General features: G+C 39.4%; 1 protein-coding gene across 1 annotated transcript; it reads right to left on the bottom strand.

The window, feature by feature from the left end:
• Positions 1-573: 573 nt before the first annotated feature.
• Positions 574-5,241, bottom strand: LOC115442057 (homeobox protein SIX6). The gene is made up of 2 exons (XM_030167016.2): positions 5,005-5,241; positions 574-4,931 (listed from the first exon to the last, which is right to left on the bottom strand). The coding sequence occupies exons 1-2, from the start codon at positions 5,239-5,241 to the stop codon at positions 3,978-3,980; spliced, it is 1,191 nt and encodes a 396-aa protein (XP_030022876.2). The 3' UTR covers positions 574-3,977.
• Positions 5,242-13,789: the final 8,548 nt, after the last annotated feature.

The following is a 13,789-nucleotide window of genomic DNA, read 5'->3' as shown; positions in this document are numbered from 1 at the left end:
ATGACTACCGAAAAAATGAAATCCGGATGTTTACGCGACTAACGCCACGCAAAAGCTATATTATATTCATTCCGATTTTTTTCTTCATTTCTACAACTGTATGATCCAGGAGTTTGCCTCCAAGAAAGGTCTAAAAACGAGCTATTTATCCGTTGTGAAATACATATAAAATAACCTGTTTGACGCAGAAATGTCCAAGATAGGAGGCTCAACTATTTTATTTAACTTGACAATATAAATTTTGTAGCAACAATTTCCGACACTTCCTTTTTGCAACTTTCTGTAGTTTTTTAGGTATCGTTCCCGTCATTAAGGTACTATTACTTTAGTGTTGCCTTGCAGCTTGTTTTTAGTAGGAACGGCTCCGCTTCCCCAAACTCTTATTTAAGCGAATCATAAATTTTGATGACTCAATATTCTTAACCAGTCTAACTAGTTACGATTCTTGTACAATGTTGTCAAATTATAAATATAGGAAGGGGTGAATTACGACGCAATACTTCCCAACACGTCCAGTTTTTTAGTCCAAGCTGATATGAAGCTTAGGCTATTACTAAAGCGTGTTTATAATTATTTTGTTGTTAAGTTTACAATATCAGTGGATTAAAAAAGACATTGTAGATGTTAAAAAGTGTAGTAAATTATTCTATTGAAATTAAAGAGAGCGACATAGATATCTTAGAGATTTAAAATCATTTTCTTATTAAGTTTGACTTACGAAGCCTTACACCGTTTTTTTTCTATCCCGCGTAGCAAAACGTAGCGCGTTTGATACCCGAACGGAAAAAGAAGAACTGCTAAAACGCCTATACAATTCCAGTTTATTACAAAGAGTATAAGCCATAAGATTTTATTTATATTACAAAACAGTAGCCAAAAACGTTTAAAGACCTACCAATGCTTTAATGAAGTTCGCTTATAATCATTAAATTAGTAGTTCTCAGGGTGAAGAACTTATAACAGTACAAATCTAATTTCGTTAGTATTCTTCCACTAAAATTCTAAGAAAAAAAACCATTGACATAAAAGGCTACATGAAAAATTAGAATGATGTATTTCAACGCGGAAATCAATCGGGATTGCGCAATCATTTCCAAGCCCATTTTCCCGCTTTGTGATGGACGTGGATTGCTTTTAGCCTACGCGAGTATTATTGCAATAACTACATCGTTGTTTTAAATTTTATCACCGTATTGTGAATAAATACCAATCAAGAGCAACTTGGCGATCTTCATATTGAGAACAGGTGCAACTTGGTGATATTTTGAAAATCATAAAACTCTAACACGCATCGAAACTGGAATGTACGTCCCAAGCCCAATACATTGTTGTTAATCCATGTTTACTTCCTCGCTATTCAAAAGGAATACACCAGATATTAACATAACTAGTATAGCGTCAAGTCTGTTTTATCAACTACCATTAACTACAAACTTTTTACTGTTATTTTACGAGCGTATGCCCGCGGTTTTACCTGCATTAAAGTTCTGTCTCTGTCTTTGATAATGTAATACCTTGTAATTATCACTGGTTACTACTGTATAAATGACAAAAAAACTGTGATATTTAGAAAAGAAATAAAAATATTAACAAACAATACATAAAAACAGAACTAATGTCGCTAGGGGGAGCGAATAAAAATAAATCACTGGTTTTTTATGTCATATAGCCGATTCTGGACTCTTCCCGATAATATGCATAACTTGCCTAGATTGTCAAACATATTTTTTTAATATGTTACCTACCTCAAAACGCAACCTCTATTGCAAATACATTCTCCCTTTTTCCATGTAATATTTGTAAGCTATTAAGTTTTTACTGGACTGGTTGATTTATTACTAAGATTGTATCTAGTCATTGACCTGTACATATCATCGGTTAAAAAACGAATAGTATGTCATATGTAGAGCGTAACTACAATCATTTGTTCCTATTTAACGTTACACTAAACATGACGTATGTGTTGTAATTCTACAGAATTTATTTCTTATTAATATTGTACTTGTAAATTATTGTGAAATTTTTAGAACATTTTTAAATGTTTGTCAAATAATGATTATGGTAAAAACTTTTCAAACAAACATAAATAAAAGATAATAGTATAATAGATCAAAATCGAGAACTAAATATATTTCGAATAAGATACCTACATTTTTTAACATCTCGTTCGCTTATTTAAAACGTAACTTTAGTCAGAACCACTTATAAGATCATTCACACGGCAACGGTTTTCTTTTTATAAAAAATCTAATTGAATTTAAATAAACCGAGTTGAAACACGTATACAATCACGCCTAAATCCTAGACGAGGAGGCAGAGATGTAGGAGCACACCAACATAACTCTCAAGAATAATAAATATCGATTGTTACTTTAGACGTCAGTGGCGAAAGGTAACATTTTCCAAAAGGCAGCCCGACACAATATATAAGTACTAATATGCATTAATGCAGTCTGCAAATCGTTCTGATGATAATTAGATTCTAAATCAATTCTACATAAAGGATAGTCAGCAGGAACCGGGGTTATATGAATTCTTCGGTTTTGTTATACAATATACACCACTTTCAGTTCACCTACTGTCAAGAACCCTCTGCATTACATTTGCATGTCTGTTTAACTTCTCTTTCTTTAAAGTTAAAAATTTGTCAATCATACTTTCGATACGGTCGATCTCTATCCACTGTTGAAATAAATATAAAAAATCCATAACTACATTCTAGGGTAAATTAATTCATATTTATATGAGACATTGAGCTTATTGTTTGTATATCCTATTTCTTTTAAATAAGGCTGATATTAAAAAAGTATTTTTTCCAGTTCATTGGTTTTGATTTCCGTAACAATTCTATTGTATCGAGAACGATAAGATAAGTAGGTGGTTATTTATTTTCAAAAGTTATAAAAAGTAATACAATTCACGCTAATTGAAAAGACTTTGTATAGTAAATAATATTACATATTGGAATTACACGTGTTTGTCCCGAGGAGCGAACTTACTAGCGTTTTTAATTCAAGAATATTTTAAAGTTTCGCCAAACTTTAAGCCGTCGGATACCACAAAGAGTTTGACTTAATCAGAAATTATTTGTAATCAAAATGACGTCAATAATTTTCGATAAACAATAATACGGTCATTCCACTATTAAATAAATTGCTTTGTCTAAATATGTATTCAACATAAACAACACATTGACGAGATAAATAACTTTTTAAATTAATAGTAACCATATAGGCCTAGAGTCTAAGCTCTAAACCATATCGTAACACTTTTACAGCATTTCTAACAATTATAACTGATATCATATTAAAAACATCACTAAAGTATACACTCCTTAACATACGTAGAGGTATTGTGAAATCCAAATATTTAGTTCTAAGCGTCCAAATAACTAAAATGAAACTTCGTGTTCAGGTACACACCTATAGCATCAACTACGCGAAAATATATCCCATATGTTACAACTAAATGTTATAAATAAAATCTATATTGGTAATATGTTCAGGCAAGTAAATGCTCGTTGAAATTCGACGTCGGTACGAGAGGCTTCAATAAATAAACTAACAACATTCCGAACGAGTTCATAACGTAAAATAACCCTGTTATACCTCCACTATAACCGATACACTGGACACGCAGCGGCTCTCTGTCACTTCTGTTCCTACGTTCAAATGTAACTACTGTATTAAAGTATTGTAGAGTTTTTATATGTAAAGTCGTGACGTTTCTGGTAAAATTCTGATAAGACTTGATTATTATAAAAACACAAGCGACAAAAAGCCACGTACGTAGTCCAAACTAGTGTTCAAATCGCGAAAACCTAACACAGTGCTACATTGTGTGGAAGTCCGCAACAAAATCGGTACATACCTGCGAGGGCCGCCGGCGCACGCGCAGCGTCCGGCACTCGCGACACTTCACTCTCACGCCTACACCACGCTATACAAATAGTCCTGGAGCGGTGGCGGCCCCCGCGGCTACTCCTCGTCCACGTTGATCTCCGAGTCGGCCGAGTCCTCGTCGTATGTGGAAGAGGAGGCGAACCCCCGGCCGAGCAGCGCCGAACGGTTCTTGGCGGCGGCCGCGCGGTCCCGCTGTCTCCTGTTCTTGAACCAGTTGCCGACTTGCGTAGGCGTGAGGCCCGTCGCCGCCGCCAACTCACGTTTCTTCGTGGGGTTTGGATACGGGTCCTGCAGATACCACTCGCGCAGCAGTGATCGAGTGCGTTCCTTGAAGCAGTGCGTCTTCTGCTCGCCGTCCCAAATGGTTCGCGGCAGTGGGAACTTCTTGCGCACGCGATACTTGTCAACGGGTCCCAGAGGGCGCCCGCGCAATCTCTCCGCCTCCTGGTAGTGTGCCTCCAGCCACAAAGCCTGCAACTTGGCGTGGCTTGAGCGCTGAAACCGGTGTCGCTCAAGGATGGAGTAGAGCTCGCGATGTCGCCCTGCGTGAAACGCTACAACGGCACGGGCTCGTAGCACTGCCTCGCAGCGCTCCAGCTCGGCCACGTTGGGGTGCGCCACCGGCAGCGACCACAGGAATCGCGCCAGCCGCTCCACGTCTCCGCTCTCCTCCAGAGTCTCGCAGACGGTGGCCACCTGCGCGGCGCTGAACGACAGCGTCGGCAGCGGCAACAGCGGCGTCGGCGCCGCCAGCTCGATGGCGTTGAGTGCGAGCGCGGGCGCGGGCTCGGCGCAGGCGGCGGGCTCGGCGGCGCGGTCCGCCGCGGCGGGCCCGCGGTGCGCCTCCAGGATGCGCGCGTGGAGCGCCGCCGTCGTGGACTCGTCCCAGGAGCCGCGCATCGGTGCGAGTGTGCGCGCCGGCGTCGCGCGCGGTGTGAGCCGGCGAGCGCCGCCGAGAGCCCCGCCCGCGCCCCTCGCTCGCCCCTCGCGCTCCGCGCCGGGGGCGGGCTCGTCGCCGAGCACGATTGGCTATCGGTTACGGCGTGGTGCGCGCGCGGGCCAATCGCGCTCGCGCCCGCCCGGGGGCCGGATAGCTTTCAACCGCGGCGCGGCTCCGCGCGGCGTGGCACGGCTCGGCGCTGTCTCGGCGCGGCGCTCGGCCGCGTTTAACGAGGGCGGCGGGCGGCGGCCCCGCTCTCCGCGCCCGCCGCCCCGCGCCGCCATGATCCGCCACCGCTCGCCACCTCGCACCACCTCGCACCGCCGCTCGCCACCGCCACCGCCGCCTACCTCTATCGATTACCTGCAAACCTGCAATTAATAGCCTCCATACAACCATCCGGGTGGATTACATGGCGCGCTGTTTGTCCTGTGTGCAATGGATTCGCTGATCGATAAAATATTTAGCCTGTAATTTGCATACTTAGCGCGGCTCCCACAGCACGACGCACACGGCGCAGCGCACGCCCGCAGCTGCACGCACCGACTCTACCGACAGCCTGTTCACCACAAACTTCATCATGCTAGTGAGGCTATAAACTGTTGAAATATTGCTTCCTGTTTCGAGCATGGATCAAACTTGTTATAAAGTTTACCTACGACAATGTCGCAGTCTTAGGTACTAAATTATTTTTACTATTCTATCGGATGAGTAGATGAACTTCTAACTGAAACTACTTATTACATAAAAAAATGTGAAATTTTATAACCATACAATTGAAATAAACATAAGCATTAAGCAGACGTAAGAGAACCACTCATGTAACCAACCTACAAACCGTTAAAAATCCCCCAAATAAATAAACTAATAAAATCTAAAATATCAAAATGTTAAGTCGTGCTCTACCCGGAGATTTCAGCGTGAAAGCCTTTCGAGAGTATTAAGTTATTGAACGGCAAACCACACCCAGGCTGTAACTCTGCCAGGTGGACCCACACCCCGGCCTGCCCCCGCACACCTAGTCACCCCCCACCGCCCAACCCCACGGGATTGTGGGTCGCGTTACTCGTCCTGTTGTGACCTATTACGTGTTCGTATTGCAATCGATCCTATGTTATTTACTGTTAGGATAATATTTTTTTGTTATGGGACATTAAACTAAACAAGAGGTAAATCAGAGATTTTTTATTACGGTTTTTATCATCAAAGTGCTATGTATAACAGCGAGCTCATTAGAGTGATGGACATACCATGTCAATAGTATTTAGCGATACAGTTTAAAATATTTCAGTCAGTGCTGCCTCTTGCTCGATGGTAGATCGGGAAAGTCTGTCTGGGTTGATATAACCGTTCTGTCTATTTTTCCTCTAAGCATACTGGGTAAGGAATGTTTTGTTTTTGTTTATAAGATTATAACACTTACACTGCATCTCGATTGAACCATATTTGTGTTGATACGTAGACCCGCTTACAAATAACCGTTAATCTATCCATACATATTACAAAACAAAGTCCCCTTTTCTGTCTGTCTGTATGTTGTTGATTTTTTCAAAATCTACTGAACGGATTTTTATAAAATTTCGTATAGAAATAGTTTAAGACGTTGGGAAGGTTATAGGCTACTTTCTATCCCGGGCAAGAAAAGCGGGACTTTTATCTCGGAAAACTACTTAACACGGCCGAAGCCGCGAGCAAAAGCTAGTTTGTTATAATCGATAGACAGAGACAAAAACTTGAATAATTTTTTTACTCAAGTAGAATATATTGGTCGGGCTCATAAACCTGTAATTATATATTTGTTTGTTTATAGCAGAGTATAAAACAGCTCTTATAAAATTAAGTTTGGTGTAGAGCCGTCGGTAAACATGAAAATAGTTTCTAATAATTATTTAATAACCTGTTGATGAACTTAACTCGTAGAAACACAATTTTATGACGATTACGTTATTATTATTAGATTTAATGTTAGCAACTTTGCGCTATTCGCGTGAGTATATTTATATCTAGATACCTCAAGGTGATTAAAAGGACCTAATAATGAATATACAAATAATGCGGTAGTGAGCAAAAAAATATATTTTTGTATATTTTACGAACTATGTAAGTATAAAATTGTTATTTAATTTATATAAAAATAATATTTCCATTGTAAAACAAAATATATTGGTTCATGATTATGTGATACATATACTCACTTATATAAAGTAAAATCGGTGGAAAAATTATTAGTGCATTGTTTAGTTCGATTGATTCCTTCCTAAACGAATTTCGGCCACGGCGGCCAATCTCAACGGATTTCAGCCAAGTACGCAGGAGATGTTATAGTGCAGAAGTGTGCGCGAATTACACAGGTGCACTCTCTGTTCCTTCACTCTCATAGTTCAGTGAGGCGGCAATCCGACATGAACGGACAGAGATCAGGCGCAGGACCAACTGCTTTACGTGTTTTCTGAGGCATGGGAGTATCATACCGCCAATTTCCTGACTCCGAGCTACGACTGTGTAATTTTTAAGATTGAAAAACCCAGTCAATTATTTTGGCCCAACCCGAGATTAGAACCCAGGACCTCAGGGGGGTAGTCGAACTCGTTCCACCAACAACTACGCCACCAAGACAGTCCAGGTGCGTGTGTTTATAATAATAATATAGACCAATAAGACGCTAATATCCGAACTATACTAACTAATCAGACTACTCTCCGATTTATAGACTTATAAATAGAATTGTCAGCGGAACTGGTGGTAGATCTCTCATAAATGAGAGTCCGCCTGGGTAGGTGCCATGGCAATAACTATTTCTGCCGCCAAACAGCAGTGTGTAGTCACTATTGTGTTCCAGTTTGAAGGACATTGTAGCCAGTGTAACTACTGGATATGATAAAACTCAATATCTCATGTCTCAGAATGGCAGGCGCAGTGGAATACCAAATAATACTTTGTAATTCATGGTGTTGGATGGTGTTTCTACTGTCTATAGGCGGTCGTATCGCTTGCCATCAGGCGAACGGCACTTCGTCTCGTCATTCAAAGCAATAAAAACGAACGTATTAGCCGACTTTGATACAAGTTAAATGTGTTAAAACAAAAAAGTATTTAATTTTCTAAATGTTTTATACGGTATACTTCATGTCCTTCCCGACACGTAATACGCACGTCGGATCCGCCGTTGTTTCTACAGATTTGTACCAAATTTGCATTTTTCCGCTCCCTACATACTGTACCGCTCTGATTGAGTGTCTGCCGACTGTAATACATTTAACAATTGTCGGCAGTTCTGCTCGCGTTATTAACTTCTGAAAGATGCAGTTGTAACTAATGGTGAATTTGGTGATAATGAAATAAGGATAGGCTCTCAGTGGCGAAAGGTGACATTTTTCGAAAGAGAACCCGACAAAATATAACAGTACTAATGTGCATTGATGCGGGCATCAAATCGTTCCAATGATAATTACATATCTATACGTAAATGGAATTCGACAGGAATATATAGACACTTTGTCATTGTAGACTCTATTATATGATGAATAACTTCTATCTCCCTCCCTCCTTCTATCATATTATGAATAAATTTTACAAGCTGCGGTAGTTACTGTTGTGTTCAGGTGTGAAGGACATTGTAGCCATTGTAACTACTGGACATAATGAGACTTAACATCTCACGTGTCAGGATGACGAGCGCAGTGTCATACCAAATAATACTTTGCAATTCGAGGTGTTGGATGGTGTTTCTACTATTTATGGGCGGTCGTATCGCTTACCTTCAGGCGAATGGAAAGTTCGTCGCGTCATTCAAAGCAAGAAAAAAAAATTGTCTCTGCCTATCTACTCGATAATACCAGCGTCAGTGTTTAATATATCTACCAAAATGTAAAAATAAGAAAACTCACACTAAAACTGAGAGTTTGTTTGTAGCATACGTCAATTTTGCGTCAATTTTATAGCAAGAAAGTAGTCATACATGTTAGCAGGGTATATCTTATGATGATCTCAATCACCTACGAACACCCAAACTGAAATGGGGAGACATTTTAAAATGTAGATCACCAACTTTAAACCTGCAATAATGTAAGACAAGCGGCCCGTGAGAAATAAGGTAATATTTTTAAATATTTATATTACCCGCGATAATCTTACTAACTGCCATTTTCAATAAACGATCAATCGCTTTTTTCGATCGATAAAAATAGACCAATCAGAACAAAGTATTATTGACAATATAAATGTGTTATTTTGATTGGTTCATTCTCCAATTCGGATTGAAGATTGAGATTGGGATCGTTTATTAAAGACAGCTGTAAGTTGCCAAATATAACAGTAACGTTGCGGGCGTCGGACTCCCCAAATTGTTTCGACTGTGGAGTAAGAGATGACGTATATCATGTTTTGTCGAAGTGTGTGCGGATCACATACTTTGAGCTTCAATATGGTCAGTATAAATAGTTTTTTGTCGGTTGCTGTATCGGAAGAGGCTTTATAAAAAAAATATTTTGATATCATCAAAACTTTGTAGGCACAGGTAAAAGTGGACGTACGGAGCGACATAGTCGTGAAATAACGACCAAGCTCCTTAACCCGTCATGACTTGTCAAAATTTTATTTTCAAATATGTACAGGTAGCTGAATGTTTGCCGCCAAACATTGACAGCTACGCGTGTGACGGAAAAATAACCTTATTATGTAGTATATAAGGTTATAATCCCGTGACACACGCAAATGTCATGTAGCTGTCTTGGCTCGCCGGCGAGCCACGAGAGACCAAGAGTTAAATAATGAATTATAATTAATAATTATAACAGTAACGTCACTCCCAATGTCTTCTGACAAATAATGACAGAACTGTAGTCAAGCCGACCAAAGCATACAGACAAAACTCTACACTGTACTATATACATTGATTGAACCTGTTAAAATAAAACCTACTTATTATAAGTCAAGCAAAGTCACGGGTGCTTACTCGTCAAAATTTCCAAAGGTTCTTAACGTACTCTTTATTTACTTTTGAATAATTATTTAGTTGGAGAGTCTTAGGAGGGGCGATTGAAAAGTTTGCCTTTAAAGTTGTCTTCGAATGGAGGGGGTAGGGGGGAGCTCGCGATATTTTACTTTAAAAATAGCAGAGAAGGTATTGTGGAAAAAAGACTTTACACATTAGTTAGATGAGATAGGAATAAATTTGAAATTTATTTAGATATTTTTATTATATTTTATTTTCGTCATATTACTAGAAATTTATTTATTAATTTTACTATTGCTCCAGACTAATGTAGCGTAGACTGTTTAGTGCATTTATTCTAGAACTTTTCATTATAAATAGCTAAGGTGATGATTGCCGCCCATAATCACACCTATCAGGAATAATTATGGATAATATATTTCCTTTGAAGCAAGAATAAACTCTTTTCGTACAACCTAATTCGTTTTGTGTACCCTTACTAAATTTATAAATGCAAAAGTTTGTAAACATGTTCTTGAAGTAAACATACGAATTGCAAATATACCAGGAGTTATAATTTTGTCTATAATTATTTCTAGATTTATCTTAGATTTATAAAAAAAGAAAAATATATTTTAAAACATTAATTTGTTTTTTTTTTTCCAAAATTTAATGTAACCGAATCTTCAATCTTACATCTAAATAAACAAAGCATAACCTAAATTATAGGTCAAGCTTCTTTTAACACTTTTTCCACAGACAAGTGGCCCGCGGGGTGGCGGGCGGCGATCGATGCCGCGAGATGTCTTTGTTTGGCTGACACCGTGTAGGTGTGGCTCCCGACACTTCATTACTAACATCTCTTGCATTGTACCTCTGAGCTTATTTCGCTGATGGATGGCTGAAAAAGATTTTCGTCCGTTGAATAGGTCTGAAAATGGAAAATGTTCTTTTTGTTACGTTTTTTATGTAGATGTTTCTTTGTCATTTTTATTAAAGAAAATATTTGTGAGTGAAATATAAGGTAATGATTTTATAATATCGCTCTGCTTCTTGAAAAGGTAGACAGAGGTGCAAATTGGATATCCATGAACTAGCTAACATGCAACTTATACCCAAACACTTCAACGTTGTATAAATCTATTTACCTTATTACCTTTAAGGATGAATTTATTCTCTAGCAACTCACGAGTTCCATAACGCACAAAAGTTTGAAAAACTGTCGCCTGGATTAAAAATCGAATCCAATGCCCTTAGACCCAGACCACTTATCCTTCCTTAGAACGCTACTAAACCCATAAAGTGAAAACACCATAGAAATATTTTTTTTAATTAAAATAATACTTTCAACTCCTCCCTATCTGTTCATTTGATTAATGTTCTTGCGAATTAAAGACAGAAAAGTGGTGTAGGAGACAGAATTTCGCCGCTTGTTGTCATATAAGTGCCTCTGCCGTCCCTAGCTTATAGGAGTAGCAGTGTTGGGTATGAGGGCAGAATAATCTGTCAACAAACAAACACACATCACGCATTTTTCTCTGAAAGAATTAAGGTGCAACGGGAGCACCCAATTTTCTCCGAGTGTTTTCCGTCCCATGGTGCAATAGGGGGCGACCTTATCCCCATATCAAGCACAAATTTCAAACTTCGAGCTGAAACTGATCCACAAACCCAAATCAATTTGCCCGACCCGAGATATGAACCTGAGACCATAGAGTGGTGTACCGCTCACGCAATATAACTCCGCCAAGGCAGTTATCATCATAATATAAATCTGTACATGATAAATATTATGACAGGACTCGAACCTCCGGCACCGCAGTTGCACTTGAACATTCGCACTTCACGTACCATTCATAAGATAATAGTAGTGTTTGCAAACATCCTGGGATGTATGTGGGAATTGTCTACTACACGTCGGCGAGAGCTTTGTCGAATGCGTCAGATAGTCCAGCAGCTTGATGCTAAAACAATTGAGTCAACTGGTGGTACTTTTTAATAAAAAATTGTGAACGAGTAAAAAGGAATCTCGTCTTAAGTTTTGCTTTAAATTCTGGTAGTCTTCGCTTATCATCCGTCAATCGTCACCATCTACAACGGTGTTTGCCTTACGAACTGATTTAATTCTTCACAAGTAAAACGATGATCACGGCACATTATTATGGATCGTACTGCTAAGTACCTAAACAGTTTTTTAGATTTTGGATACTTTATTATATACTTTAGTAGTTATCGAAACAATCACATCTTCTTTTGCAGAATAAGACAATGAACTCCCAAATTTCCCATAACATTGCAAGCGAAAGCTGCCGAGCTCCCCGGCCACGAGTACAATGGCCTATTCGGAATACCCACGCGCCGCTCAATCCGTCTGCACAGCGAAATAATAAAACACTATAAAACAGCTACCAACGCTACACAATATGCTATTTTGCATTTGCAAATTTGAAAGTAAAATGTCGAAGCTACTGTGTCGCAACTATGTAACTTACTACATCCTACATTCAACCTTATTTGAAGGGGTTAACCGTCCCGCGCTCGCTGTGCGGTCTCGGAGGCCCGCCTCGGCGGATTCGCGTCAGACAATGCGTAATACGTCACGAGGTGAGTTTACGGTCGCGAGGTATCGCTAGCGGTTTGACACATCGCTTAACGTCGATGATTTGTGGAGGGTTGGACTTTGAATTGATCATCTATGTTGAAACCAAAAGTTTTTATAGGTTCTATTGGTTAGCAGTGAAAGCACGTGACGTGGTTGTCTTTGTATTACAGTCTTACCTTCTATGCAGTGATAGGAGATAAATGGAATAAAGTCAGAATTTATTTAAAACATGCTTGAGACCTATCTTTTACGTTGTACTTTTACCAAAAACAATTTCGTGCTATGTTTTCTGAAAATATTATAGGTTTTGAATGGAGAATCCATGAATCACAAGTGACTCTGAGTGTTTATATATGTATTTACCCACTTAGACTTACCTCAAACTTCGTTTTCTAGATCTCAGCATCGATCTATTACGTCGGAAAAGTTTTAAATTAAAAAAACCCGATTTCTTAGCCTTTTTTGACCTGCTGGCACTAAAAATAATTCCAAATAGTCCACAACGAAAAATGGAACAATCGCCGACATAACCTCATTAACGATCAAATGTAGACGACCCACCAACCAAGCACCGCACGGCTGGCCAACAAGAATGACAAAAATGAAACTAACAGAATGATCACAGAGGCCGGTTAACCCTTCAGTACGGTTAGTTAGCGGCCTCCGCGACCGCCCGCGCATATTCGGGGTAATCGCACATGAAATTGGCCGGCATGCAGATAAATGCGTTTCAATAGCCAATTCGAGGACATCAAAAAGTGAATTACGGACTTCTAATCACATTCCTCGTTTTGTTTACATTTTATAAATAACGAGTCGGCATGATTGCTATGTTTGTGGTCATAAGCATGTCTGAAATAGTTTCGATGATTTCGCTTGGCTTTATATAAGTTTATCCACAATTTTAGATAAGTTTTTTGTATGGCACGCAGTCTTTTGTAAATCAAAGTTTTTGTGTTGCTACTGTTTACCAGTGGCGAAAGGTCCATATAACTCTATTCCTGCCAGCTTCCCTTTATATATAATTTCTGTAGAAATATCATCAGAACGATTTGCATCGCATTTATGCATATTAGTACCTATACGTTGTGTCGGGTTATCTTTCAGAAAATTTCAACATTCGCCACTGCTGTTTATATAATAGTGGTAAACTGACTGTGTGTCTATTACCATGCTTTTGAATATTCAGTATCTGATTACTTTACATTGTCTATTAACATCGCTGTACTTTGACTCTGTGTCTTATTAAGGTATCGTATGATCCACAACTTGCTCTGTAATACACCGTGTATTTTGTTGATGCGGCTTGAATTGATATTCGTGCCCATTATAGCTATGGACAATATGATACATTATACTTTTGCTGGTGGATATATTTTATATCTGCCCGGATGGCGACCACTGTGCACAAG

Source organism: Manduca sexta, chromosome 19 (genome assembly GCF_014839805.1).
Source record: "Manduca sexta isolate Smith_Timp_Sample1 chromosome 19, JHU_Msex_v1.0, whole genome shotgun sequence".
Lineage (NCBI taxonomy): Eukaryota > Metazoa > Arthropoda > Insecta > Lepidoptera > Sphingidae > Manduca > Manduca sexta.
Note: the sequence above shows the minus strand (reverse complement) of the source record. Positions and strands in the feature narration are given on the sequence as shown.

What these genes read in the sequence shown, in the direction of transcription:
- LOC115442057 (XM_030167016.2), bottom strand. Translation starts at nt 5,241, where the DNA reads ATGGTTGTATGGAGGCTATTAATTGCAGGTTTGCAGGTAATCGATAGA. An exon ending in CCGCGCGGAGCCGCGCCGCG is followed by an intron (nt 4,932 to 5,004) that starts GTTGAAAGCTAT and finishes CGTAACCGATAG; the next exon opens with CCAATCGTGCTCGGCGACGA.